At 46.4% G+C, this 24116-nt stretch overlaps 1 protein-coding gene across 1 annotated transcript; it reads left to right on the top strand.

Annotated features, from left to right (window-relative positions):
- Positions 1 to 3036: 3036 nt before the first annotated feature.
- CUNH4orf54 (chromosome unknown C4orf54 homolog) lies at positions 3037 to 23597 on the top strand. The gene is made up of 2 exons (XM_004748182.3): positions 3037 to 8634; positions 18840 to 23597. Exon 1 carries the CDS (start codon positions 3189 to 3191, stop codon positions 8595 to 8597), a length of 5409 nt encoding a protein of 1802 aa, XP_004748239.2. The 5' UTR covers positions 3037 to 3188; the 3' UTR covers positions 8598 to 8634; positions 18840 to 23597.
- Positions 23598 to 24116: the final 519 nt, after the last annotated feature.

The following is a 24116-nucleotide window of genomic DNA, read 5'->3' as shown; positions in this document are numbered from 1 at the left end:
TTCTTTAATCATGTTAAAGTTTCTCATACAATGATACATTTCACAAGACTTTCAGGGAATGCTAAGAACTTTCTCTGCAGAGATAAAAATAATGACACTGAGTCATTTCCTTTGTTGCTCTTTGAAATCCCATATAAAGTTATCTACCAAGGATACCTTGCCTGGTCTAGCAAGAATGCTTGCTTAACATGGGTTAATGCTGGTGGCATTAGTCACTGTTAATTGCTCAAGAGTTGAGATCAGGTAGGCAATCACTGAGTTCATCTGTAGAAAAAAAAAATGACTATAGTCATGTTAAGGAATAAAAGGCTTGACAGCTACCAAATGAGTATTTCTTAGTAACATATACCAACAGAGAACTGAAAATGCAGGGGCAGGCAGTTTGGAGTTCTTAATTGTGTTGACTTTACCTTAAAATGGGCTATTGTTTTCCATTTATGAGTTTCTTTTTCTTCCGCTTTTTTCCCCATCTTTTAATAGAGTCTGTCTTATTCTGAATTCTCTGTTTGCCTGAATTTTAAATAGAATTCATGGTTTGAATGAAACATTATTTTTTGGAAATTGACTTTATTTAAGAAAGATTTTCTTACAAGTTTTCCTCCACTGGTGTTCATTTAATTAGAAAAGAGAAAAAGAGCTGCGCAGAGAATTCAGAGGTAAGTACCTCTTTTAGGATAACCCTTTCTTTTCGTCTCTTGGGGAGCTTGGGCTAGGGCTATGCTCTCTGGAGGGAGCTAGACTCTGGAAGCAGGTTTTCATAACTTCAGGCACCAGGCAATTATACTTTAACCTACACCCAGGGCATCTGACCTTCCAATTTGGTACTTTGCCAACTGCAAGGAGAAACTGCTGAGATACATTGAGTTATCATGACAGACAGGGCCATATGGAAAGTGCTGGAAAATTCCTCCTTAGACTATAATTGTCTTGATGGACAGACATTCTGCCTTGTATCCTCTTTGGAGTGTGTATGGCCCACAGTGTTTGAGGCAGTGTTCAGAGTTTATTGTCCAAGGTCCCCAAGAAAGATTAAAATGGGGCATTGAAATTACTCTGCTTGCTTGAAGCAACCGATTATATTTTATTTCGTTTTATGTGTAAGGTCATGTTCCTTAAGCTCTGAGTATATAATGTATACACAGGTTGATAATATTTAAAAAACAAAACAGAACAGAAACAATTATGTGGTTAGTTTGCAGTCACGTGGATGGAATTGCCTAGTGGATGCCTTGTTCCCCTCTAATTGTGCACTTGGTGCCACAGAGAGCATTTGGGCAGAGAAGCCAGCAAGCCTCTGCAGCATCACAGTTCAGGTTCAAGCTCAGGAGCCAGACTGCCTGGGTTTGAGTCCTGCTCCCTAATTTCTTAGCACCTCTGTGCCTCAGCTTTGCTATCTCTAAAAATTGTACCTCACTCCTCAGGTTGTTATGAGGATTAAATAAAATAATACATACACATGTAAAATTGCTTTGCATTGAGCCTCACACACAAGAAGCGCTATATTATCTCTTAGTTGTGATTATCTCTTTTAAAGTTTTATTATCATTAAAAATTGAGGATTTTGTGCCATTACGTCTGGCTCCCCATAATCAAAAAAGTTGTTCACAAATTTAGCAAATTCTTTCTTTTCTTCTTGTTCTTTCATTCCCCTTCTCTCCCTCTGTTTCTTTCTGTTTCCTTTTCTCTTTTACTCTCCACCTCACGCTCTGGCTTATATCCACGCGATGACACTTGATATTTCTAGTCTTTCCTTATGTCGGGTTTTTAATGGGAGTGATGTGGGCAGAAGCAAATTGTCATGGGGAGAGTGGGGCTGTCGTCTCCATATCTCAAGTATGGGAAGGTAAATGCTTCAGTTGTTAGGGGCTCCCACTCCATACCTACCCCCACGCCTTTCCCGAGGAAGGAACATTTTTCTGTGCGGGGGTGGCATTCATGTTGGAAGGGGATGGGCGAGGATGTTATTTTTGTCCCCCACAAATGTGGATGTTTAAAATAGTGCTTTATTCAATCGGCCTAAGTGACACATAGACTATGTATAGTGGTGAAATTGGGCCTGGCAGGTGATGAGGGCCAGCTCTCACCCAAACCAAGAGTCGTGGTTCTCCACTGATAGCACCCAAGGATCTGTGCTGAGGGTAGCCAGCACAGAACCCCCATCGTGGGGCGCCTGGTAAATCCCCTTGCACAACTACTGAATTACCTGACGTGGATGAACCTCAGAGCCAGTGAACTAGGACTTTGGCTTCATGTCCATGGGTCATGCCAGCGAGTCACATTTCCTCTCTGAACCTCCCTCCAAGCCACACTGTACGCATGAAGGGTAAGTGTATTCCTTGTTCTTTTGTGCCTTTTGATTCCACACCCTGCAGGTCTGGAATTCAGCCAGCCAAAACAAACCATGACGCTGCAGCTCAGGTTGTATTAAACTGAAAGTTTATTGTCTTGCCACAGTCTTAGAAGTTTAAGGAACTTTTCTCGAGATCGATTGGATATGTACGGATTTGAAGCAGTGTTCATTTTTGACCCCATTCCTCCTTTTTAGCGACTATGCATAAAGGACAATTTAAAGTGTTATGTCTTAAGTCTTTGAAAATTGCCCTTTTATACTTCAGGTCAGTTGAGTAAGGATTCTATAAGGGATTCTAGTTTCAAACAGATTTTGCTGTATGGAGTATAACTTCAGAGAAAAAGAGGGATGGAATATTTTATTCCTCTGAAAGTTTTATTACCAGAACTGATCTGATTTGAGATGAAAGAAAAAGAAAATGCATAGATTTTTGAGGCAAGCAGAGAGCCTCCCATATGTGTAGGAGAGACTTTGAAATCTTTCTGGATTGTCCTGAATTCGTTTGAAATGCAATGCAAAATTTGGATTTTGTGTAAGAACAAGGGGATGAACCCGTTTAATCACACTTGAGAGTGAAAGATAGCGGTGAGTAAAGAATCCCTTCACACCAGCTAGATGTCTCTACACCAGATTACACAGAGCATGTGGCTGTTGCCAGTGAGAACCCACATGCCTCCCTCCACACTCAACCTTCCCTTGTCGTCTCAGAGCCTCTTCTCTCTCCCCTCAAGTGTGGTTTCAGTATGACTAGGGAATAGACACTAAAAATATTTCTGGAATGACGTGACCCACTCTCGCCCCATCCAGGAAAGGGACAAGGCTTCACAAGAAACAGCACATGCTTTCCTTTCATTTCTGGAAGTCCCTGGGTCGACCTACAGATGCTGCTCCTTCCGTGGCCGATGGCATTCAGACTCCTCGCCGCTGCCGACGGTGCCAGGCAAACAACTGGACAGAACAGCTCAGCTACGGGAAGCTGGCCACAATCTCGGCCGGAGCAGCAGCCCCCGGGCCCCAGACCACCTCTGCCACCACTGCCCGGAGCCTTCCCCCCTCCCTCAGGCTTGTCCCGGTCCCGCCAGAGGGGCTGAAGAACTGGGAGGTGGTGGCAGCAGCCGCCGTGGTGCCTGTAGCCTTGAGCCCGGTCCAGGCACGTGGGGCCCTGCTTCGGGCCACTCTGCAGCCCCTCCAGGGCCAGCGAGGGACCTGGGCCAGCCCCAGCGGCGCCGCTCACCACTGTCTCCTCCTGTCGCTGCAGCTTGGGCAAGGGCTCGAGATGGAAGCCGCCACTCCTGAGCTGAGTCCGCAGGCCAGACTGAGGGAGGTGGGCGACCGGGGGAGCAGAGCTCAAGATAGCCAGGAGCCGAAGCAGCAGCTGCCACTGCTGCCCAGGCCACCAGCCTCCTCCCAGAGAGAGGCAAAGTATGTGGAGATGTGTGCTTCTGCCGCAGCCTCAGGGGTGAGTCCCCGCACCGGGAGACTCGCTCTGGATCACCGCCCGGGCGAGCAGAGGACCCCTAGGAGTCCCAGGGAAGAAGCCCAAGAGGAACGGAGCAGTCAAGAGAGGAAGGCTCTGACCCCCCAGAAGAATCCTGCTGCCTTGGAACTCTCCAGATCCCAGCTCTCCCGCACCGATGAGCACAGCAACCTCTCATCTTCCTCCTCCTCCTCCCCAGTGGACAAAGCAGAAGAAGGTGGCGTTTCCAAGATGGATGATACCACCACATCAGCAGGGGCTCTGGCCACCTCGTCTTCGTCTTTAGGCTTTGAGAGTGACAGTGGTGAGAGTGCCCTGAGCTGCCAGCCCAGGGGAGGAGGAGAAGGGGGAAGGGCAGGAGGAGGAGGAGGAGGGGCAGACCGAGTGGGGGGAGGAGGAGAGGGAGATGGAACAGAGTGCAGGGACATTATTGCCAAGTCTCAGGGCAGCAGGGACCCCCCCAAAAATGAGGAGGCTCACTACATTACCACCCACGAGATCCAGCTGAGTGAGGTGGAGCAGGACATGGATTTTGACGTGGGACTGGCCTCCCGCTGGGATTTCGAGGACAACAACGTGATCTACTCATTTGTGGACTATGCTTCCTTTGGTGGCAGTGACGAGACCCCAGGGGATGTCACCACCCCGACTGAAGAGGACGACGACAACAGCTGCTACCTCAGCACCACTCCAAGCACCCATGCCACTCAGACTCCGAGCCCCACCAGCAGTGACCCAGCCCGTCCCAACGCAGACAGCAGTGGTCGCCACACCAGCAGCACAGAAGTGGGCAGCGGCCCCTCTGACAGTGACCCCACTCCCCCACCCACTGGGCCTGGCACTGCCACCCTAAGTGAGCCCTTGCCTGAGCCCCCGGAGGCAGCTTCAGGGGCAGCAGCCGTGGCCGCCAGCAGCTGTGGGAGTGCAGCAAGCCAGATCCTCCTATCAATCAAACCGACTTCCCGGGCTATAAATGAGCCTAGCAACGTGCGTGCAAAGCAAAACATTATTTATGCTGCCAAGCATGAAGGCGACATGAGCCTCCGCGTCTCTACAGCTGCTGAACACAGTTCAAGTTCACTGAAGCAAGACCCGGCTGCAGCCGTGGCTCAGGACCATGCAAAGAAATTCATCGCTGTCCCTGCTCGCCTGCAAACCCGGTGCGGGGCCATCCGGGCAAAGGAGCTGGTGGACTACTCCAGCGGGGCCTCCAGTGCCGTGAGTGAACTGGACGATGCGGACAAGGAGGTGCGCAACCTGACCTCCCGGGCCTTCCGGAGCCTTGCCTACCCCTACTTTGAGGCCCTGAACATCAGCTCCCGGGAGTCCTCCACACTCTCCGAGGTTGGCTTTGGGCGGTGGTCGACGTTCCTGGATTTAAAATGTGGGGGTGTCGGAGCCAGGGTGGAGCAGAGCCTCCTGAGGAGTAGTGCGGCCTCCGTGGCTGCAGGTCTGAGGAAGGGCAGTGGGGCCAGGACGACTGCAGACCAGCTCTACATCCAGTCCAGGAAATCCCAGACCAAAGCCTTGGAGTTCGTGGTCAGCAAAGTCGAGGGGGAAATCAAACATGTGGAGACACCTCTGTGTTTCCAGAAACAGGTCCAGACGGGTTCCCGCGTGGTCACCCTCCTCGAGCCCCTGAATTTCCGCAGCGAGAGCAAAGCCAGCTCAGCCACTGGGCCCTGCAGAACCGCCAAAGGCTCCGGCAAGGGCCCTGGGTCGGTGTACACAGACGATGGCTCAGAGGCCTCTGAGAGCAGCAAGCCCGCCTCCCGCGCCGAAGGCCCCCAGAAGAAGTCCAAGTTTGCTTCCAGTCTGCTCAAAAATGTCATCTCCAAGAAGATGCAGCGGGAACACGAGTTCAAAATGGAGAGGGGAGAAGTCACTGACACATCCCACCATAACCCCTCCAGCACCTCCAAGGAGACGGAGGGCCCAGCCCGGGGGGAGAAGCCACGGGAGAGAGGCCTGCAGAGGCAGAGTTCTCGCCACTCAGAGGCCGGCTCTGAGTACACGGTGGTCAGCGTGTCCGACGCAGGTGCTGAGGGCTCCGTGGCAGAGTCTCAATCGCCAATTTTCAAAGCCAGTGCTCCTCGGGAGAGCAGTGCTGCCTCGGGTCGAAATTTCGCGGATGGACGCACTGAGGAAGTCTGTGAAATCAAAAAGAGTGCATCTGAGACCGTCAAAGGCATCTTCCTCCGCAGTCAGAACAGTGCATTCCGTTCCTGGAAAGAGAAGGAGGCCGAGAAGCGGGAAGAAAAGGCCCCTGTTGGGAAGCTGAAGCTTCCCAAAGGGGGCGACTGGAGGGCTGATCTTGGAGAGATCTCTGCCAGCAAGTCCACCATCATGTCGCGCCTCTTTGTCCCCAACATCCAGCAGACCCCCAAGGACAAGCAGCCGGGGAAGCAGGCCACCAAGTACCCTGCCGCCCAAGCCACCTCCACGGCAGTGATCCGGCCCAAGGCTCCCGAAATCAAGATCCGGCTGGGGAGTGTGCAACAGCCAAGCTCGGACTTCAACATTGCCAAACTGCTCACGCCCAAATTGGCCAGTGGCAGCGCCTCTAACCTCTTCAAGACAGTTGAGGACAACAGCAGGGCGCAGCAGAAGCTCTTCCGGGGAGACAACCTGGAAAAAGTTCCCCAGTTCCAGGTGAGAGACGTCAGAGACAAGTCCAAGGCCCAAGGCCCCCTCCATCAGGTGAGAGATGTCAGGAAACTAATCAAAGGGTCCGGGGACAGCAGTGACAAGGGCAGTGTTACCCCAGAGCAGGGGCTGACTGGGCCCAAACCCAGGCAGCTGGCTGCGGCAGGGGGCGGATCCAGATCCCTTTCCCCCATAGTGATTACGTGCCAGGCGGTGGTTAACCCGAGGGAAGAGAGCATGGACCGAGAGCCGAGGGAGAACGTAGGCCCCGGGGGCAGCACCAGGTTCTTGAATTCGTCCTCGCCAGAAGGGACAGTCTTGGTTCATAGGGCGTCTGGCAGGCTGCCTGTGGCCACCATTGCCCCCAATAAGCCTGAGCAGGGCTCCTACCTGCCTGTGCTCAAGATCGTCTCTAAGGCTTCTGCTCAGAAGACCCCAGAAAAGGCCAAGGAAGAGGAGGTCAAGGAGGAAGGGAAAGCCCCAAAGACTTCTCGGAACGCCCTGGAGAAGCTGACGGCTGCCGTGAGGTCCATGGAAGAGCTGTACAGCTTCAACAGGAACGAGTGGAAGCGCAAAAGCGACCCCCTGCCCATGATGATGGACAGCCATGTCCTGTCGCTCATTGCCAGTGAGGAGAGGGAAGGGGCTGCAGGGGCGGAGGGGGACCCAGACAAGCTGGCCAAACGACTGGGTGAGGTGGAGGAGCGGGGCACCGGAAACAAGGGAGGCGTGGTGCTGCGGGGGGGTCCGCTGGAGCGTCTGCAGCGGAGGAACTCCAACCCAAGTGCTGAGAGCGTGTCTGCCCGGGCAGCCGCCTTTGAGAACATGGCCAGGGAAAGACCTCGATCCCTCTATATCCCCCCAGTCCACAAGGATGTGGAGAGAACTCAACCCCTGCAGCCCCTCCCACCCCTCCCCAGCAACCGAAATGTGTTCACGGTGAGTACCAGCAGCACCCAGAAAACTGGGGGTGTCGCTGGCAAGTTTCCCCAAGGGCCTTCTCCAGAGAGTCCTTCGGCGGCAAAGGGCATCAAAACCCAGGGACTCCGGTCCCTTAAGATCTCTCCAGCCACTCGGGCACCTCCTGATGAGGTGACCACTAGGAAAAACAGCAGCAATTTGGAAAAGAACAATAGCGACTGTGAGAATTACCTGTCCATCCCCCTTAAAGGAAGCTCTTCAGCGGGAGAACTTCCTGGCAGGCCCGGGGCTGGGAGGGAGGGGCCCGCAGCCCCCTCAGCGGCCACTCTCTGCAGCTTGCCCCCTCTGAGCGCCCGCAGCCAGGTCCCCAGCAATCCCAAAGGCTCTCAGGTCAGTGGAACCAGCCGGCCAGCTTGGCGTACCAAACCCGACACCCCCAGGGAGACAGTAGCTGCCGCCACAGGGCCACAGAGCCCAGAGCATCTCCCCACTGCCATCTACCACCAGCAGCCTCTGCCTTTCGCCCTGCAGGGAGCCCAGCCCCAGGTCCTGTGCTTCTCCCCACCCAGCATGCCTGCCGCAGCACCTGCAGGCCCAGCTTCAGTCCCCACAGACACCTTCCAGCAGCAACAGCCCCAGCAGACCCAGCGCAAGATGCTCCTGGATGTGACTACCGGCCAGTACTATCTGGTGGACACACCAGTACAGCCCATGACCCGAAGACTGTTTGACCCTGAGACAGGGCAGTATGTGGATGTACCCATGCCTTCCCAGCAGCAGGCTGTGGCTCCCATGTCCCTCCCTGTGCCTCCCTTGGCCCTGAGCCCTGGGGCCTATGGACCCACCTACATGATCTACCCTGGGTTTCTCCCCACGGTGCTGCCCGCCAATGCCCTGCAGCCCACGCCGATTGCTCACACTCCAGGGGGAAGCGAGCTCTCCTCCATGGCAGCAGACCCCCCTGGCAAAGAGGCAGCTGCAACATTCACTGAGGCCCCATACTTCATGGCCTCTGGTCAGTCTCCTGCTTCCTCTTCCTCCTCGGCCCCGGCAGCCACATCCCAGCTTGTGGGGGCCAAAGGCTTCACCCAGCTGCACGGCAAGCCCGTCATCAGCATCACTTCGCAACCCCTGGGGCCCAGGATCATTGCCCCCCCTTCCTTTGATGGCACCACCATGAGCTTTGTGGTAGAACACAGATGATGCACCATCACCAGAGAGCAGAATGGAGCAGCTGCTGGTGAGTGAATGTTACTTTGATAATCAGTTTTCAGGGATTAAGAGCAATCCTATTGCTTCGTGTTTGAAGTTGCAGGGGAGGCGGTATGTAGAAAGGGGCATTTTGGGAGAACAGAACTAAAACCCCATCCAGATGATTAAGGAGCTAATTTTCTTACCAAGTTTCCTCTTCTTCCCACTCCTCAATCCCCGAAGCCAGCCTCTCCCCCATTGACCTTTTCAAACTGCCTGAGTGTTTTTCCCACCGGTGAGTAGGAGGGAAGTGAACCTCAGATCTGTCAGGTTAGCCTTTAGCGAAGGTTGGCAGGCGGAAGAAAGGAAAACCCGGTCTGGATTTTGTGGAGTGAACTTCACTCTATTCCCCCGCACATCCCCAGTGACAGGAGGCAGGAACATCCAGAGATCCCTGAGAATACTGCGAATCTGGTTGCTCCTCACAAGGAGGAAGAAGGACACTGACATTTTCTTGTTCGGAGGATTTCCAAAATTCATAGAAAGGCTTCTCTCCCCCCACCACATCTTCTTTCTCTTGATTTTTCTTGTTTGAAGGGGCTGTATATTTTAAGCTCTTGTTTTTGTTTCCAGACAATTACTTTCTCCTGGGATGAGGTCAAGATCTTTAATATCTCTCTCTCTCTCTCTCATACACACACACACACACACACACATACACACACATACACACACACGACCTCCACGAAAAGCGGGGAGATCCTCCACCTGCAGTGGCTCCTTGGATGGGCTGCTGATTAGACTGGATCCACTGCGCTCAGCTGCTAAACCCTGTAAGATGCTCCTTTTTATCTCCTGCATTCTCTCCCTTTGGAAAATAATCGACCTCCACTTGCCCCCCCTCTAAAGAAGTCAGATAAAGTAGATCCCTAACACCTGAATTAGTCCACATTCACAGACTGGAATCCTTCCTGTAAATAAAACCATGGAACTTGACAGGAGAAGTGAGCTTGGCTTGTCTGACCCAGGACGCTTCAGGTCAAACACCTAAGACAGAAGCAGCCTTCACATTGGAGCCCGAGATGTCAGCAGTGTGGGGACAAATCTGCCCCCTCGGTTTCCTGTTCTTTTCAGATTAGGTTGTGTTGGCTTCATATATCCTTCTGGGACTTCACTTTTCGATAAGATTGTACTGAACAAAGAAGGGAGATGGAGTTCTTTTCTGAACTGAAAGGAACAGAACATTGTTTCTTTGTGCAATGAAAGAGCCTTAAATTAGGAAGTGGGGTCGCTGAATTAGAGACACAGCTTGGTCTTCTCACCAGTGGTGTGTTCTTGGGCACACACATTCTCTAGCACTCATGACACTTGTGTCGATAGTATCTACTCCTCAAAATTTATCTGAATGTCAGATGACATCAGAATATATTTTAAAGTATAAAACCTTTTCCAAATTCACGGACTATTACGATGCATTATGCTTATTAGACTTCTAGACATTAGGCCACTGTTCAAAAATCCCTGGGTTTTGCTCTAAAAATTCAGGTGGGAGCCCAAGCCTCATTTTCCTTGCACTCTAGAAACAGATGATTCGAAATCTTCTTCTCTAAGAGTTTGCAGCCGGAATCACAAAGAGGGGGTGTGAGGACTAAAAGTATATAATGCATGTCTTATGCAATGTAAAAAAAAAAAAAAAATCCAGTATGCATTGAAAGACGCTCAGAATTAGACACTTAGTCCTGCAGGAAGAAAAGAGTAGCCTCTCGACAAAAATATTGTAATCTTCCAGACAGGTGGTATGTTTACCTAAAGCTATTTTGGGGCAGCTAATCCTGTGAGGCCTTTGTGTGAGCCGTGGAGGTGCAGAAGCAAGGGGAAGAGAGGACAGGGCACAGAGCAGGGAGCAGCCGGGCACACACTTGTATGCCGTCCCTCGAGCAGCTGCTTTTGGCTTTTCTCCTGTCTGCTGAGTCTGGAGAGATTAAGCATGGAGTTGTTGCCGTCAGACACAATTATAAATCTGAATTCTGAATGTTGGAAATTTGAACAGTAATTTTTTTTTTTTTTTAAGTTTTTCCCCTTTGAAAGCATAGTGTTTTATTTTGGTCCATGGCCCTAAAGATAGAAGTACAAAAGTTGGCTTCTCAACTAGGAAGACTGGTCAGGAACTAACAATCAGCATTTTGTGTACAAGCAAAAATCTACCATCCAAACTCAGATAACTAACTAAAATCCTTCAAAACTCACCTTCCTGAGAGTTTGATACTGCTTTCCAAAGAAAGTTAGATACATTTTTTGAAATAGTGTGCAGTTCTTTCTCTTGTGTGCAAAAGATTGGAAACATTGCTCGGATATATAAAGAACAATTACACTGTACACGCTCATCGATCAACGAGGCCCTCATATAGATGGTCAGGGTGAGAAGACTTGGGAGCTGGTTTCAGTTCATGATTTCCTTTGAAAACCAGACTGACTTCAGAGATATTCCTTGAGGTAGGGTAGGAGTTTATGTGCCCCTTTCTACTAAGAAGTCACACCAGTGATTTGATCCAATCGCAACATTTCACAGAGAAGAAAACTAGGGCTTAGAATGGAATGGCTTTGTCACAATCCCAAGGGAAGGAGATAAGCCAGGACCTGCAGAAGGGGCTCTTGGCTCCCAGGCCACAATGTGAGCTCCTTGATAGGAGGCCTGGAGCCAGGGAAGGATGGCAGAGAGCATAATGAGCTCTGCATTGTGACAGCCAGCACACCTGGGCTCCCCTCTGTGCCTCTCTGGACTTGTGTACAAAATGAATGTTCTAACGAAATGCACTCATTCCCTCACTCATCCAAAGAACACGAATTACATTTTTACACTCCACCAGTCACAGCGTACTCTGTGGCGAGGCCGTCCACCCACGTGTGCCCCAGTGTCACATGCCAAGAGCCTGCACGCCAGCAGGAGGCCACACAGACCTGTACGCACAGAACTGCAATACCAGGATTCAAGTCCTGTCTTAACCTTTAAGATTCCTTCCAGCTCAAATAATAAGTATTTCATCGCCTATTTTTAGCGGCACGTTGTTAACAGGGAGCTTTGCTTTCTCCCCCTGTCTCCCGGAGCATAACCAGCTGCCGTGCCTGCTCGCTCAGGGTTAAGTTCTGAATTTCACTGTGGTTCAGCTCTCACAGGTGGGTCCTGCTGCTTCTTGCCTTCCTGTGGTCCACTCCTCAAACTTGGCCAGATCACAGCCCAGCTAAGAGGATAATTAGCGATATTGCTTCCTTTATCCTTCCTTAGTAATGAAGTCGCACATGGTGGTCAATGGATGGGGCAGTTCACAGCCCGTGACCCAGCAGCCCGGAGTCCCAGCAGGAGCCCGGGCATGACACATCAATGTGCTGGGGACACCGGTTTGTCGTTCGTTGACTTCTGGGTTGAAAGTCCCTTTTCCGCAGGATCTTTGATGCTTTTTCTGATGACATTGGTTTTGGTTGAGCTTTCTGTCATTCAATACACGTAGCTGTATTTTTCCTTCCCCAACATATTCACATTCATGACTTTTCCTGCCCATCCACTTTGATACTGTATTTTTTTTTTAAGATTTTATTTCTTTATTTGACAGACAGAGATCACAAGCAGGCAGAGAGGCAAGCAGAGACAGAGAGAGGAGGAAGCAGGCTCCCCCACTCCCCGAGCAGAGAGCCCAATGCAGGGCTCGATCCCAGGACTCTGGGATCATTACTGTAAGGGCCTATTTAGTCAGAGCAGCTCCATCTGGTTAACCAGTGATTTTGTTGTTTATGCAGTAAAACTTAAACTGACCCTGCTCCCCCCAGCGGAACTTACTTAAAAACAAGTCCGGGAAACCAATAGAATGTGGTCGACCAGTCCCTGATAACAGAGCCCAAATATAAGGACGAGTCAGGTCAGGTGGAGACAACAGAGCCCGAATGCAGGGATGAGTCTCCAGGTGGAGACGTCCAATCAGTGGAGTGTGCATACTATCTCCCTAGCTACCAAGGAGTGTGGGCCCCGCCTTTTAGGTGCCTTTTGGGTGCCAATTCTGACCAAGGTGATAGGCTAGTTCAAATAGCTACTATGGGGTGAATTGTAATTCAATTGGCCGGCCACCTGTGTGTGACCTAGCATGACTACAGCTTTCTCTGTGTGTTGCAATCTCATTGGCCACCTGTGTGTGGCCAGGCTCAACTACATGGCCTTTGCTCTATAAAAGTTAGTCTGTGAGGCTAGGGGTGGTCGCCCTCTCTGTAAGAGGTGGTGGCCCCGAACGGTTGGTTTGATTCTTGATGCTTGGCGCGAAATAAAGCATTGCTTGACCTTCGCTTTGTATCAGTCTCATTCCTTTGATTATGGACCCAACAATGACCTGAGCCTAAGGCAGAGGCTTTAACCCACTGAGCCACCCAGATGCCCCCTCCCCGTATTTTTGTTTTAAAACATTCATTGAGACTTGATCACCAATGAAATTTGCATAAAGATAAAATAAGTATGTGATAATAACAAAAGGAAACTTTTTTTTTTATTTTATTTCTTTATTTGAGAGAGAGCATGCCCAAGTAGGGGGAGGGGAAAAGGGAGAAACAGGTTCCCTTTTGAGCAGGGAGCCTGATGCTGGGGCTTGATCCCAGGACCCTGGGATTGTGACCTTAGTCGAAGTCAGCTGCCCAACAGACTGAACCACTCAGGTGCTCCAAAAGAAAACATAAATGGGTGCCATGCCTGCACCACAGAGGGTCACACAGTTGTTTTGTTTTACTGAAAAAAATCAGACGATTTTTTTCCCTGTAAGACTTGATCCATTTGTCTTTTCATTTCTGAGTGTGCTTTACGTTGCTCCTACACGTTGTGTCTCTCTCCTCCTCACTCCCACCGGGTTCTTTCTGCCCCTCAGTGCAGCCCCACACAGCAGCAGCTGAAGTGGAAAGAGAGTAGGGCTGGGAGCAGAGGCAGCCCTCAAGGACTCCTCAGATCGTCAAACCCTGTCCCTTGCGTTCAGATTCCTGGAAGGGAGGAGGGTGAGCGGCTGGGGTAACTGGGTGATGGACATAAGGAGGGCACGTAATGTGATGAGCACTGGGCGTTAGGCACAACTGATGAATCATTCATCTCGACATCACAAATGAATGATGTACTGTATGTTGGCTAATTGAATTTAAATAAAATTAAATAAAAAATAAAATAACATTTCAGGAGGAAATTGGGGCTCAGAGAGGTTAAGTGACCGTTTTTACATCCCAGTGTCCCTGAAGGCAGAGTTGGGACTTGAAACCCCAATTATCCTCTACAGAATCTCTTCCCAGCTGGCTTCCTTCCTGCTCTCCATTTTGCCTCCTCTTTTTCTCTCTAAGGCCACTCTTCTCTGGTGGCCCTACCTCCTGGTGTCTGTCCCACCTATTCACTCCCCATCCCTTTCTTTCCTGACCATTGGCTTAGGAATTTAATTTTCACTGCTTTTTTTTTCTTCTTCTTCTTCTTTGGTGATTTCAGTCCCTTTCAGGGTCTCCATTTTCCCATTTGCTTTTGCTGCTTTAGTGTGATGCTCCAGCTGCTTCTTCCTGTGTTCACCTTTTCTTTTCCTCGGTGGGTTTTCATCACCCACTGCACAGCCTGAAGGACAGGAGCCTGTGGTCTGCTGCCCCACCTGCACGTTCTCTGCGGCTCCGTGCCAGAGGCAGGGGGGGGGGGCAGGCATTGTCGGGTAGGGCTGCCGGCTACAGTGCAGCCTGACTCTTCATTTGTATGCATTTTTCCAGCACCATTTATTGAAGAGACTGTCTTTTTTCCACTGTATATTTTTTCCTGTTTTGTCAAAGATTAATTGACCATAGAGTTGAGGGTCCATATCTGGGCTCTCTACTCTGCTCCACTGGTCTATGTGTCTGTTTTTATGCCAGTACCATGCTGTCTTGGTGATCACAGCTTTGTAGTAAAGCTTGAAATCAAGTAATGGGATGCCCCCAGTTTTATTTTTGTTTTTCAACATTTCCTTAGCGATTCGGGGTCTCTTCTGATTCCATACAAATTTTTGGATTATTTGCTCCAGCTCTTTGAAGAATACCGGTGGAATTTTGATCGGAATGGCATTAAAAGTATATATTGCTCTAGGCAGTATAGACATTTTAACAATGTTTTTTCTTCCGATCCAAGAGCATGGAATGGTCTTCCATCTTTTTGTGTCTGCTTCAATTTCTTTCATGAGTGTTCTGTAGTTCTTCAAGTATAGATCCTTTACCTCTTTTGTTAGGTTTATTCCCAGGTGTCTTATGGTTCTTGGTGCTATAGTAAATGGAATCAATTCTCTAATTTCCCTTTCTGTATTTTCATTGTTAGTGTATAAGAAAGCCACTGATTTCTGCACATTGACTTTGTATCCTGCCACGTTGCTGAATTGCTGTATGAGTTCTAGTAGTTTGGGGGTGGAGTCTTTTGGGTTTTCCATGAAAAGAATCATGTCATCTGTGAATAGAGAGAGTTTGACTTCTTCATTGCCAATTTGGATACCTTTTATTTCTCTTTGTTGTCTGATGGCTGTTGCTAGGACTTCTAATACTATGTTGAACAGGAGTGGTGAAAGTGGGCATCCTTGTCGTGTTCCTGATCTCAACAGGAAGGACACAAGCTTTTTCCCATTGAGGATGATATTTGCTGTGGGTCTTTCATAGACAGATTTGTAGTGCATTTTATGATTACATTCCTGAATCACTTTGTTTCTGCTTTTCCCCTCATTTAGCTGTGGCTTCCTCTCTCACTGATTATCTGTGGCTGCTCTTTTATTATCTTCCTAATGTCTTCTTTGCCTTTTCTCCCTTTTTCTTTTCCTGGATTGTAGCTTCCCTCCAGCTTATTCTTTTGTACTTTTCTCCACCATTGGATTGCCTTTATATTTTCTTCTCTGCCATCTATAAAATTAATAATAAATGAAAAGTAATAGCTACTGGGGATTAATCACTTATTACATATCAAGCCTTAATATCACGCCATTTGATTCTTAAAATGAGGTGGTATTATTTCTAATTCCTGTTTGACCCATGAAAAAATCACCTTTCCCAGATGAACAGATCAGCCGCAGTCCAGACCCTTCCAGCTCCCTGGCCCATGCTCTCCTGGATGACCCCTTTGTGCTGCTTTTTTTGCTCTCTGGCCTCCAGGCCTCAGTTTCTTACGGCAAAGTGTCCCTGTTCCCTTCCCTGGGAAAATGGGGAAGAGAATCAGGTAACAAATTGATCCTGAATCTGGCAAGATCTAGCAGATACTAAGTCTCCGTGTTCTCCATCCTTAGTTATTCGAACATCTTATGCCTCAAAGGGAATTCAAGGCAAGTTCAGAGCTTCCAGGAGAGGCTGTGGTGCCCAGTGGGTGGGGGAAGAGAGGTAACTGTGGTATGTGGGGAGGGGGCGGTGTGGCATGTCCAAGTGAGTGGAATGGCTTCATGCACTGTAGTTGAAGGAGAGCTGTAGGACTTTGACTAAAGGCCAAGTGTATGCACCTTGAAGTTGGGCAGCTCTGGCTCAAATTCTAATGCTCGCATGACTTTTCCTCTCTGGCCTTGGCCTCTTCAACTGTAAAATGGAAATACTTTGTAGGAGTGTTGTGAAGATTGAGTTCTAAAACCATTACAAAGGACATAGCAAACAGCGGTGAACTTCCTAAATGCCTCAGAACCCTTTAAGAATCCTTGAGGGGCCCTCACCAGAGCAGATAATTGGCCCTTATCTAGGCAGATTTCCAGGGTGCCATCAGGGGCCTGCATCCAGGATTGCTTTGTCTTTGCCTCAACTGAAGGCTGTGCCCTCAGCCCTGTGGTCCCCTTTGAGCTGGCTTATCTTAAGGGGCAGGCCCGTTGGCTGTGGGTCAGGGTACTCTAGGACCAAGACCTTCCAGAATGTTATACAACTCTGGATATCGTTTACCAGCTGCATATAGAGATTTTCCTTTGTGTCTGGGCACAGGTCTGTGTGGAGCAAGGGAAAATCTGACCCAGCATCCCTGCTGAGCTCTGTCATGTTCTGGTCCTAGAATCACGGGAAGTCATCGAGGCCCAACTGCCTAGTGACACAGTGTCATCACCCCCTCTCATCTTTACTGACTTCTTCATGATCTCAGGATAGGTTAAACTGGTGGGTCTTGTTATTTCATACTTAATAGAAGTCGGAGCAACTTTATTATTTTCAAAATTTCAAGTAAAATTCCTTGGAAGTTGATGTCGGCAGAACCCGTGTCCTGTGAATGAAGGAAGAGGCAATATCCAGACGGTGATTCCCTAGAAATGATCCCAGCAGATTGTATAAACAGATTCGTCCTTCGTTTCTCAGACTTTCCTCACCATCCCGTAGTTCACCTCCCACCCGACTCCACCACTGTCTGGAAGCCCCTTCCCCTCCCCCACCCCCACGACCACCCTGTGTCCTTCTCACTCTGCTCAGGGAAGCATCACAAAATCTTGCCCCGTGATGGACTCAGCCTAAGCTGTTGTCAGATCGTTGGGTCCTTGAATCTGAAATTATTCTTCTTAGTCTTCTATTTTCTTCTTCTCCCCTTGTAATTATATTTTCCTTTCCTGCTGCTGCTTTATAGTCCTAAGGTTCAAAAACTTAAATTTAGCAAATGAGATGTCTCCAGACCTACCACAGCCCCTTTCATCTTGAGGGTCATTCCTCAATACATAAAACGTAGAAGAATAAAATAAAGAAACATGAGATATACACTCATGAAATCATAATTATTCTCTTTTTAAAGATTTCATTTATTTATTTGAGAGAGGGGGCACCTGTCTGAAAGATAGCATGGTGGGGAGGGGCAGAAGGAGAGGGAGAAACAGGATCCCCACTGAACAAGGAGCCCCAGTGGGGTTCAGGGCTCAATCCCACCACCCTGGGATCATGACATGAGCTGAAGGCACACACGTAACTCACTGAGCCTCCCAGGTGTCCCAATAATCAAAATTATTCTTATAGACTTTTTTTTCTCATATATTTAACACAGGTCAATTTTTTAGATGACAGGATTAAAATATCCCTTGCCAAGCTACTCTGATTGCATATTATTGATTAGATAGCTGTTATTTGATACTTTTCAGAAGTTATTTTTCACGTGATAGAGTCTTCTTAATCCCTAACAAATATTACCTGTAGGACAGTCTATTTCTGTCTTCATAATATTGTGTTCAAATATCAACTTTCAAATGTTAACATAATTTTTTTTTTAGGCAAAGTGTTAGTAGATTTACTATATATAGAGAGAGATCTACAGAAAGGGCTCATTTTCAGTAGGCTTTTGAACTTGTCAATGCTTGTATTAGAATGGATTTAACTAAGTTATAGGCTCTAATCAATGAATCTCATTTTTTAAAAAAGATTTTATTTATTTATTTGACAGAGATCACAAGTAGGCAGAGAGAAAGGAGGAAGCAGGCTTCCTGCCAAGCAGAGAGCCCAATGCGGGACTCAATCCCAGGACCCTGGGATCATGACCTGAGTCAAAGGCAGAGGCTTTAACCCACTGAGCCACCCAGGCGCCCAAGAATATCTCATTTTAATCAAAATGCGGTGTACAAAATCCTACACAATTTAAGTAGTGATCATTCACTTTTAAGAATTCCCAGTATATAGAGGTGCCTGGGTGGCTCAATGGGTTAAGCCTCTACCTTCGGCTCAGGTCATGGTCTCAAGGTCCTGGGATCAAGCCCCACACCTGGCTCTCTCCTCGGCAGGGAATCCGCTTCCCCCTCTCTCTCTGACTGCTGCTCTGCCTGCTTGTGAACTCTCTCTCTCTCTGTGTCAAATAAATTAATTAATTTAATTGAATATAAAAAAAAAAAAGAATTCCCATCATAGAGTTTACTCCCTTAACTAGATTACTAGCTCATGGTAAATTTCAGATATTTCTCTTTAGCTTAAATATAATTTCTACATGCTTTAAGAACATATGTATTACACTGTTTATCTCTGCTAGGGATGATTTCATTGAAACTAAACATTTAACTCTACAATCATTTTCAAACAGTTGCTTGAATCTAATTCAAGTTCCAAAGAGAGGATCTACTCTGAGTACTTTCCTTAAGTCAATATAATGTCTAAGTAAGTTCACAAACACATTTGCCAAACACATATGAAAATGTGAACATCATCAGTGATGTTGAGATTAGCCAAATAGTTAAATAAAATGTATCTTGACATTTTTCTTGCTTCTTGAAAAGTGTGATTTACTTTTAGAACTAATGATCTTTTCTTGACTATATTTGTCTACAGGAGCAAGACAGAAGATGGACTATTCTATAATCGGAAGGTTGCGTCGTAGCAACACTAAGAATTCAGCTGAAAAACTTCCTCTACATGTGTTATTCTTAGGTTTTGCTTCTTATAAACCAAGTGTGTAAGTTTCTATATTTTCCTGAACAACCCTGTTAAGACAGTTTGTGTTATTTTGGTGTTACTAAGCTGAGTGAATGGTTGCAGTTTTTCCCCTGTAAAAGGATTTCTTTTTATACTTTCATACAGAAGACAAACTTTCTCTTCCTCTTTCCCTCCTGTACTCATGACTAGGCAAACCATCCCTTCAGTGTTCTCATAGTTCAATCAAAACACAAGACAGAATGAGATTGGTTCTTTTGTAAAGCATGCCGGCAGATCAATAATTTGGATCACAGTTCTTCTTAGAGCTTCTCGGAATATGTGAGGATCAGATGGCAGAGTTGGAACATATGTTCGATTTTAAATACAAGGGGTCTGCATTTTGAATCCTATACCAGCCAAGCCTAGTCATTCCCTCGGTTACGTTCTACATGTTCTTTTATTGGCTTTAGCATGATTTCAAATGTGATTGTGAAAACTAGTGGTTTTAACACTCTCTGTTGCCTTCACGCAGAATGGCTTGAAACACTGAAGAGACAGTGATTGTGTTTAAAATTAAGTTCTTAGTCTCAGAAAGGTATGAAATACCTCTTTTCCTCTAGGAATCCAACTTTGTTATGAGTGGATAGCTTTTGTTGGTCTTCCCTCACTCTGTAGTTGCATGTTCCTCTCTCACTGATTGTTTGGAGCCGGAGGAGTGGCCTGTTTGGGGCGGGCGGCAGAGTGGAATGTACATTGATTCAGTGGTCCTGATTCTCTCCAGCTCCCGCCATACCGAGAGCAAGGACTAGGACTGTATCACTTGCTCTTTATGGGCTTACGATGCATCGAGAATCCAAATCACAGAATCTTTCAGCGACTTTCAATACTGCCTCAGTTGTAACTCAATTCTGAAGGTTATTTTAGTGAGTGTTTAGTGAGTCTTGAAGAGTTGATTGAACAGATAAATATTTAGATTGTCATCATTAATAAGTGTGTCAACATATATTCAACAAATGACACATTAGAATATTTCTTATTTTTAAAGAGAGAATAACTTGAAGGTTCTCCCAGACTTTCTTTAAGGAATCTCATCTTATCTATTTATTTATTCGAAGACAAGGCATCCTGGTAAATTTCTTTTAGATCCTTATTTTGATTTTAATGATCATCAGTCTTTGGCTTCTGCCAAAAATTTAAAAAATTAAAAAAAACACTTTTTTTTTCCTCGAAACCACTGCATTTTATGCTACTCACAACTGAAGATGTGAGTAAAAACCCAAGATTGGTTTTTATATGATTTATGTAATCTCATTACATTGTAGTTAGGCTTCCTATATCAATCTCCTTTTGGAAAAATAACTCGATTTCACTTTTAGGGCCTTTCTTAAAGGGATCTTGCTCCAAAAAGAAATACTGTTGGGTAGAAGAAAAAGTTCGAGGCAGGCATAGTCAGCTCTGGTCACAATTCAATTAATGCCCTGATAAGTGGCAAAATGAAGTGCAAAATATAAAACAGTCTCTGTGCACAGACAAGATGCCCTTGTCCCGTATTGAGGAAAGCCTTAGTCCTTGGCCACAGAGGTCTTCTCACCTAGGTACAGCAGCCGCTTCACCCCAGAACTAACTTCATTTTTCACCACCAGAGAGCTCTTACAGCATCAGCCGTTTCTCGTTTCCTGTAGAGACTGGCTGGGTATAAGGTCACTTAATATTAAAGGAAGAAGGTGCGATCAATTTCCAAGATCTCCAATGTGTAATACTCAAAACAGCACCATGAATTCTCAAGTATTTGAACACATCTGGCAAAACTGACTGAGGAATCGGGTGGAGACAGTATCAGAATTGACGGGACTGTTTTAAAACCATGTGTGATTTTTAGGAAAAGGTTGATCGTGCTCATATCGAGGGATTGTCATCAGTGATCATACTGAGTAGTCAGCTGCTTGCCAGGTCTTCAGAAAGAGACATTTCTTTCCCTCGCCAATGTGGTAGAGTTCTTACCCACCAATGGCCTGGGGATCCCAGAAGCTATTTTTCCTTATTTATCACCGGCAGATCTGAGCCTTCCGTTCTCACACTGAGGTAAACTAGGACAGAAACTAGGAGAAACTGGTACAGAAAATACCAGAGAGGCCACGTCCTCTAAGAAGCTGTCGAGGACATAGGAAATGTCCAAGGGGTTAAAACTCTAACTTAAAAAATAATATTCTAGGAATGCCACATTGTTTATCGATAAGTTTATGGTTCTCTCTTTCATCAAACCAAAAAAAAAAAAAAACCAAACAAGCGCTGCTGGCCATTTACTACCTCAAATGATGGGGAGGAACATGTTTAAAGACATAAGGTAAATCTAAATCCTTATTTTCAGTGTTTTATTATTTCCTGAGGTTGCCTTGGTATTTGAATGAAGTGGTTGTACCCTTCCTATTTCAACAGAAGTTAAGTGAAATAAAATAAGAGTCTATGAAGCCTTCTTATCCATCAAGCTATTACCCTGACACTGTCCCTTTAGGTTCTGAACTAAGCTTTTATGTTTTGTATACACAAAACCACAGATAACACATGTAGCATTTCCTACATAGTGCCTCAAACTGGAGTTGAAACAGAATTGTAGAGTCTGGCTTTTGCCATTTCCTCTCAAGGTTATATGTCAAGGTTACATGTGCGACTCAGTTTTCCAGAGGAACCGTGGGGCATTGTCTGCAGAAACCTTAACCCATGGCCTCTTTCCCCCTGTTGGTTAAATGGTCAGGTTGAAATGGACTCCGTTTGAGTTATTCCTGGAAAACTGAACACATTTGTAACCCGTTTGAAAACTTTAATCCACTGGAATATCTTTTCTTAAGAGCACTCACTGAAATTGCCCTCAGGATTAAATGAAGCCCAAATATGCCGTTAGTGACTTTATAGTCTATCTGTATGTCTGTATATGTCTTTATTCGTTGGCGTATATGCAGTTCTCTACATACCACTGAGTAAAGAAGCTAAACCAAATTACACTTGGACAGCTTTATGACAAATCTCACCTGTTAGCGCATGTTTCAAATTCATTCTTATAACACTAAGAACTATCTAGTGATATAAATTTCTTAATTTCAGATTTGACTTCATCATTCTTGCCTCTTAAAGAGCTATCATGCATTTTAATGGTTTTTGTACTTCATAGAAGTGGGAGTCTGTGTTTGCTACAAACGGAATGCTCATGCTACCTGAAATTATACTTTGGACTGCAGGACAGTGTTAATTCTTAAGTAGATTGACTGTAATCTCATGATAAGTATATATATGTGTGCACAAGAAAACACATTCAGTAATAGTCTCTGTGTTTAAAAACTATCATGGTATACATTTTCCTACGTGGTGCTTGAGGAGTTTCATTCTACAGTTTACAAGGTGTAGGTTTGCACCCCAAATTCTCAGGGTATACTATTTTACCCAAATACTTGAAAGAAAAAGGTGCCCTGTATTTTATCAGTACTGTTGAGGGGAAAAATTATGTGTAGGCTTGTTTTAGGGAACTACTTATAAAAATCAAATTCATAAACTACGTTAGGCTTTTTCATAATTTCTGAGAGGATATACAGATAGCTATGATATATATATTTTCAAGAGACTGTTTCTATATTCTTACCTAACTTCTGGGTCCTAAGTAGACCTCACAGGTGCATAAAATCATTAATAAAGCATGTAGCATTTGCTAAATTGTACCTTGAGTTTGAATCTAATCAGAATAGCATCCTCTGGTTCTTTGGAAGGAAAGCACATCCAGCTGAGGCACTTGTGACTACAAGGCCCAGAGGAAGGTTCCGCAAATTGGATTCATTTGTATGCCCCATGTCTCAGAAGAGAACTGAGGGTTCCCAGCAGTGTTTGTAAGCTGTTAACATTCTAGTTTCGTGTTGCCACGAAAGTGTATTATTAGATTTATTCCTATTTACTTCAAAATGGTGCAGAACAAAACATAAACACACACACACACACACACACACACACACACACACACACCGCATCTAATTTGATTTCTTTTTTTAAGTTTCACAATTGCTTTTTATAAGCTAGTGTTAATGGCAGAGTCCTTGCCAGGACCCCTGAAATTACTTATCCTACTCGGATCTCTGTTCTAGCAAGTGGTCCTTTCTTTTTCTCCCTCTTTGAGGATGTAGGTTTCTATATTGACACATAAGTCATATTATTGTATAGTAAAAGGCCGTGGTGGTGGAAAAGAATGTGAAGACTGTGGAAGTTGTGTCCCAAGCAGAGGAGAGGAAATCGTGTGGTAAATGATGAAAGACATTGGTTAATGCCGAATTGTACTTCTGCCTATGAAAATGCCAGAGGTAAATGGAAAGAATGTGAACATTAAAACTGCTCTCAAGACACAAGTCTTGGTGGAAATGTTCCTACCCGAGGTCTGATTCAATTAGAAGATAGAGTGAACTTGGCCAATGGGACTGTGAAATCAGCCCAGCAGCTCTGAGAATTACATTCTCGGTGTATTGCAGATGGAGAAAACTACTTAGACAAGGACTCTGTGAGACTGGCCTACTTACCTTTAACTGCGGCAGTCATAAGTGATTGTGCAATCTTGTGTAATGGTCTTTTATTTTGACTCTTTCGGAAAAAAAATGTTTTGTTGTTGTTGTTTTTCCAGTAAAAGCAACTGCAAAGAAAACATGCACTGTTTGTCTCTATTTTGACTCCAAAAACCAAGCTGTGGACAATTTGACTTTCTTCTGTATTCTAATTTAAATCCTCCACTTAACTAAAATCCTCTGTTGTAATGGTTCACAGCCAGGTTGTATAAGTTTTCCATTGCTGAGGGTAAGCAGAAGCATCGCGGCTTCAGACAACACAAATCTTTTATCTTCTGGTTGTGGGGCTCTGAAGTCCGGCATGGGTCTTTCCCTGTACCAGAGTATTTCACCTGACCGACCAGCTGAAGAACTCTAACTGCTTGCATCATTGAGCAGCATTGTGAGGAGCGCCTGCATTGTGATGTTCTGGTGACACTAGAGACCAACCTAGACAAGTGTCCCTGAGGGCCCACTCAGAGGCCCAGGAAGGTAATTGTGCTTATGTCCCTCAAAGCACAAATATTAGAGGCACACATTTCAGACACCCAGAGCACGGTGAGAATCAATGCTGTAGCGTGTGTTCCATAAGTCAACCGTTAGTCAACCGAAGTGACTATAA

This window comes from Mustela putorius, unplaced genomic scaffold (assembly GCF_011764305.1).
Source record: "Mustela putorius furo isolate JIRA1106 unplaced genomic scaffold, ASM1176430v1.1 tig00003871_pilon_pilon_pilon, whole genome shotgun sequence".
NCBI classification, from domain to species: domain Eukaryota; kingdom Metazoa; phylum Chordata; class Mammalia; order Carnivora; family Mustelidae; genus Mustela; species Mustela putorius.
The sequence above is the reverse complement of the archived record's forward strand: the minus strand, read 5'-3'. Positions and strand labels throughout refer to the sequence as shown.

What these genes read in the sequence shown, in the direction of transcription:
- CUNH4orf54 (XM_004748182.3), top strand. Translation starts at nt 3,189, where the DNA reads ATGCTTTCCTTTCATTTCTGGAAGTCCCTGGGTCGACCTACAGATGCT.